The sequence below is a fragment of the Thermobia domestica genome, chromosome 3, assembly GCF_964235325.1.
Source record: "Thermobia domestica chromosome 3, izTheDome1.hap1.1, whole genome shotgun sequence".
Lineage (NCBI taxonomy): Eukaryota > Metazoa > Arthropoda > Insecta > Zygentoma > Lepismatidae > Thermobia > Thermobia domestica.
The window spans coordinates 146,433,323-146,438,661 of NC_137456.1; the positions used below are offsets into that span (position 1 = coordinate 146,433,323).

Below are 5,339 nucleotides of genomic sequence, written 5' to 3' on the forward strand. Positions count from 1 at the left end.
ATATATTATAGCACATATTAAATAAGACTATGAACACATATTTTAACATAGCAGACTACGTAATATAGCAGAGCTCAGAAAAGAGTATGGCTTATTTTTCAAACCCTATATAATATAGATTACGAACATCTATTTTAGCAGCACTCCTATGTATAAAAGAGTATGGTTTATTTTTCAACCCATATTTTAAAATTGCAAAAAATACATAAGACCATGAACACAGAACTATATAACATAGCAAAGACTACAAACATAACATACAATAATGAGAGTGTATTCGTTCTCTTTTATACCACTTTCTTCAACCCTTATTTTAACATAGCAGAACTTGCTTAATAAAATGAACACAATGCAGAGACTACGAATACAAATATGTAACATAGCAGAGCTAATAAAAGACTATGAACACTTTTCCAACCCTTATGTAACATAGCAGAAATTACATAAAACTGCGACCACTTAGCAGAGCGAATAAAAGAGTTTGGCTTATTTTTCCACCCCTATTTTAACATAGCAAGAGTTACATAAGACTATGAGCACAGAGACTACGAAGGCATATTTCAGCACCACTCCTATGTAACGTAGCAAAGACTACTAACAGAGAATAATGGGTGTTGTATTCATTCTCTTTTATGACCACTTTCTCAACCCCTATTTTAACATACGAGAAATTACATAAGACAGTTAACGCAGAGACTACGAACACCTATTTTCGCAACCCCTATGTATAAAAGAGTACGGGCTATTTTTAACCACTATTTAACATAGCACATATTACGACCCCTATTATATACGGCAGAGAATATGAACCAATAGCAGGAGTGTACTCGTTCCCTTTTATCGACCCCTATGTAACATAGCAGAAATTACACAAGCATTAATCTCGTACCACATATTCCAAAAGTACTGAGCATCGAGGTCAAAGATGAAATATTTAAGCTTTAATAACTTGTAAATAGAGTGTCGGATAAATTTGTATGCCCTACTCACTTTTGTACCACGCAGAACAAAAAGGAGATTTAATCAATTTGGGTGGCTTATTTACTTTTGTACTAACCAGAAAAAATGAAAGATATACCATTTTAACTAGCTGAGAAGTTTAATCATTTTGTACTGTTTAAACAGATGAAGGGATGTATTTGAGTGACATATTCAATTTTGTGCCAACGAGAAATGCCGTTCTAACTAGCTCAGAATTTTATATCATTTTGTACTACTCAAATAACCGAAGGAATACATTTCTACTAACCAGAAAGAGCGGTAAAAGGCCCATTTTAACTAACACAGAATTTCATATCATTTTGTGTTACTTGAATCAACAAAGGAATAAATTTGTACCACCGAGAAAAAGCAAGGAAATACCATTTTAACTAACTAATAATTTTGTCCACTTTTATGCCATTCAAAAAACGAAGCAATAAATTTCGACAGAGTATTTAGTTTTGAACCAACAAAAAAAAGTGAAGAATGAATAAAATCTGGGTGGACTACTTTCTTTTGTATCTGTTGGATGTTGAGGGCAGAAAGAGTTATGGTTTTGTGCACATACTCTCATCTAAGAAAGAAGAGGAAGTTTAGAAAGTATAGAGAAATGGTGATGATCTTTTGAAAGAAAGTTGTTATTAAAAGATTATGTATGTATGCGTTTTTGAAGTAAACAAATAGCAAACAAAGGTAGCTTGCTTGTTAAATATAATTAGTAAATAATATACGAGTAATATAATTAGGTAAAGAAACATTTAACAGATTGGCGCAGCCGGTAATACGGATTTAAACTCTAGTTTGTGGAAATGGCTTCATTCACCAATTTTGAACCATTTGACGTAAACACAGGAAGGATTCAAATCTATATAGAGCGATTCGAGCAAGTTGCACTATCCTCAGCATTGCCAAAGGACATAGTAGTGCCAACGTTTCTAGCAGTAATGGGATTACCGGCATATGAAGAATTAAGGAATTTGTGTGTTCCGATGAAGCCATCACAAAAATCGTTTGAAGAGTTGAAAATTTTAATGATGGGACACTATGGACAGAAAACAAATGAAATTACAGAAAGGTACAAATTCCACAATATCAAGCAATTGGAATATCAGAATGTAGCTCAGTTTGTAATGGTGTTAAGAAATCAAGCTACTTTCTGCAATTTTGGTTCATGTTTAGAACATGCGCTGCGTGATCAGCTTGTCTTTGGCTTAAAAAACAACGTAGCGAGAAGGCAGATGCTAACAGCAGCTTCCTTATATTTCCAACAAGCGGTAGACATCGCGACAGCAGTGAAGAACACTGAAGAACAAGTGGCATTGTTCAATAGTTCAGGAGCACAGCAACAATAAATTTGTAGAATTGAAAAACAGCGCATGAAGTGGAAGGGGAAACAAGAAAACCAGACTAACAAAATGTCTAGTGGTCAAAGTTCACCACAAAGTACGGGTCGATGTTCATACTTTTCTTCATCATCTAACTCCTCGAATCAGAGGAAGGGAAGATATATTAAATGTAACATGTGTCAATGTTCACACGTAAAAGATGAGTGTCCAGCTTATGGAAAACGCTGTTTTAAGTGTACTTGTTTGCATCATTTGGCGCCAGCTTGCGTATTACGATCGTTGGATGTACAAATGAATGAGCTCAGCATGAAAAGCTTGGAAGGGGGAAGCGACAAGGAAACAGAACATAAGGCTAAGGTCTCCGCAGTTTTGGAGACGGAGAAAGTTTCTGACCTTTATCAAGTGCTACATATGGATACACTACATTATCTATCTGAAGAAGATGGTTTACCAGATTTAAGGTCTGTAGCAGGCGGCAATGATGTTGAGTGGTTAGCTAACTCAGAAGCTGTTATAGACAATCAAAGCGATTTGATCCACGAGTCTAACCTAAGTGGTTAACAGAGTGAAACAGTTACTTGCAAAGTAGTGTTTAACTCAGCTGAAGAGAATTCGATAGATTACATATGACTAACTAAGAATAACTTATAGATCAGGATACGGACAATAGTTGTCTTTTTGAAGAGGAGGAGGATGTTGGATGTTGAGGGCAGAAAGAGTTGTGGTTTTGTGCACATGCTCTCATGTAAAAAAGAAGAGGAAATTTAGAAAGTATAGAGAAATGGTGATGATCTTTTGAAAGAAAGTTGTTATTAAAAGGTTATGCATGTATGCGTTTTTGAAGTAAACAAATAGCAAAGAAAGGTAGCTTGCTTATTAAATATAATTAGTAAATAAGATACGAGTATTATAATTAGGTAAAGAAACATTTAACAGTATCAACTGGAGAAAGTAACGAAGAGTTACTTTAACTAGCTTACAATTTAATATCATTATGTACTGTTTAAACAGACGAAAAAGGACAATTTTAACTAGCTCAGGATTTATGTACCTTTCTTACTAATCAAAAAACAATAAAAGAACAAATTTTAATATTCTGTTTTTTCTACCAACCAGAAAAAAACGAAGAAGTACCATTTTAACTAGCTCAGTATGTCTGTGCCTTTTCGTGCTATTCAAATGAACGGAAGAAATAATTTCTACTTTTTATACCAACGAGAAAAATGAACGTCTAATTTAACTAGCTGAGAATTTTATATCATCTTATACTATTCAAATATATGAAGGAATAAATTCAAGTGACCTATTCAATTTTGTACCAGCGAGAATTTTGTACCATTTTTGTATCATTTTAACTGGGTCAGAATTTTATACCATCTCTACTATTTAAACAAACGAAGGGATACATTTGAGTTTTCTATTTAGTTTAGTACTAACCTAAAAAGAGGTGAAGAAGAGTATTTTAACTAGCTGAGTATTTTATATCATTTTGTACTATTTAAATAAACAAACGAATAAATTTGTACTAACCAGAAAAAACAAAAAAGGACCATTTTGACTAGCTCAGAATTTTATATAATTTTGAAATATTTAAATAAGCGAAGGAATAAATTAGAATGAGCTATTTAATTTTGTACCAACCAGAGAAAGAGACGAAGAAGGATTATTTTAACTAGCTGAGTATTTTGTACCATTTTGTACTATTTAAATAAATAAATAAATAAAATTGTTATAATTAGAAAAGGCGAAGAATGCCCATTTTAACCAACTCAGAATTTATGTAACTTTGTAATGGTCCAATGAACAAAATAACACATTTGGGTGTTCTACGTTTTATACGAACAAGAAAATAAAACGAAGAATTACCATTATAAATAGCTGAGTATTATACCATTTCTACTGTTTAAACAAACGAAGGGATAAACTTGAGTGCCCTATTTTTGTACTAACCAGGAAAAGCGAAAAAGGACCATTTTAACTAGCTGAGAATTTTACATCATCTTGTACTATTTAAATAAACGAAGGAATAAATTTGAGTGACTTATTTACTTTTGTATTAACCAGAAAAAATGAACCTCCATTTTAAGTAGCTCAGAATTTCTATACCATTTTGTAGTATTCAAATAAATTAAAACATCGAAGAAGGATCATTTTAACTACCTGATTATTTTATAGCATTTTGTACTATTTAAATAAACAAAGAAATAAATTTGTACTCACCAGAGACAGCGAAAAAGGACCATTTTGTTTAGGTGTCATACTTTTTGTACAAACGAGAAATGTCATTTTAACAGGCTCAGAATTTCTATACGTTTTTGTACCATTCAAAGAAATTTGAATGGAGTATTTAGGTTTGTACAAACCAGAAAAAGTGAAGAATGAATACAATTTGTATGGACTATTTCCTTTTGTACCAAATGGAAAACCTGAAGTGCCATTATAGCTTTTGCACTATTCAATTAAGCGATTGAATAAATTTCAGCGGCCTATTCAATTTTGTACCAAGCAGAAAAAATGCGAAGAAGGTTCATTTTAATTAACTCAGAATTTCTGGGTAGTTTTTGGGTATTCAAATAAAGGAAGTGATAAAATTGAGTGGTCTATTTAGTTTTGTACCATCGAGAAAAAGCAAAGGAATACCATTTTAACTAACTCAGAATTTCTATACCTTTTCGTACTACTTAAATAAACGAAGTAATTTGATTGGACTATTCGATTTTGTACCAACCACGAAAAACCCAAAGGTCCAGTTTAAATAACAGAATTTTATATCATTTTTTACTTTTATGACAGCTTTATTTTATTTCCAGTTAGTTTATCAGAATGGAACCTAAAAGTTTATCCATTCATAAAATTAGCTCTTTACTTAACGAAATTGACTTTTCTGATGAGGATGTTAAAATACATTAGTTGAAGATCCAGATCTTTCTCTGCACAGTGACAAGTGGAGAGGATGAAGTAGCGAATTAGAATAAGACAATGAGGAGGTTACAAGGCCAATAATTCTGGAAT

At 32.5% G+C, this 5,339-nt stretch overlaps 1 protein-coding gene across 1 annotated transcript; it reads left to right on the top strand.

Annotated features, from left to right (window-relative positions):
* The first annotated feature begins 1,790 nt into the window (after positions 1–1,790).
* LOC145681986 (uncharacterized) lies at positions 1,791–2,333 on the top strand. The gene has a single exon (XM_081753587.1). It carries the CDS (start codon positions 1,791–1,793, stop codon positions 2,331–2,333), a length of 543 nt encoding a protein of 180 aa, XP_081609713.1.
* The last annotated feature ends 3,006 nt before the right edge of the window (positions 2,334–5,339 follow it).

Excerpts from the sequence above, each read along its gene's own strand:
- LOC145681986 (XM_081753587.1), top strand. The coding sequence starts at position 1,791 with ATGGCTTCATTCACCAATTTTGAACCATTTGACGTAAACACAGGAAGG.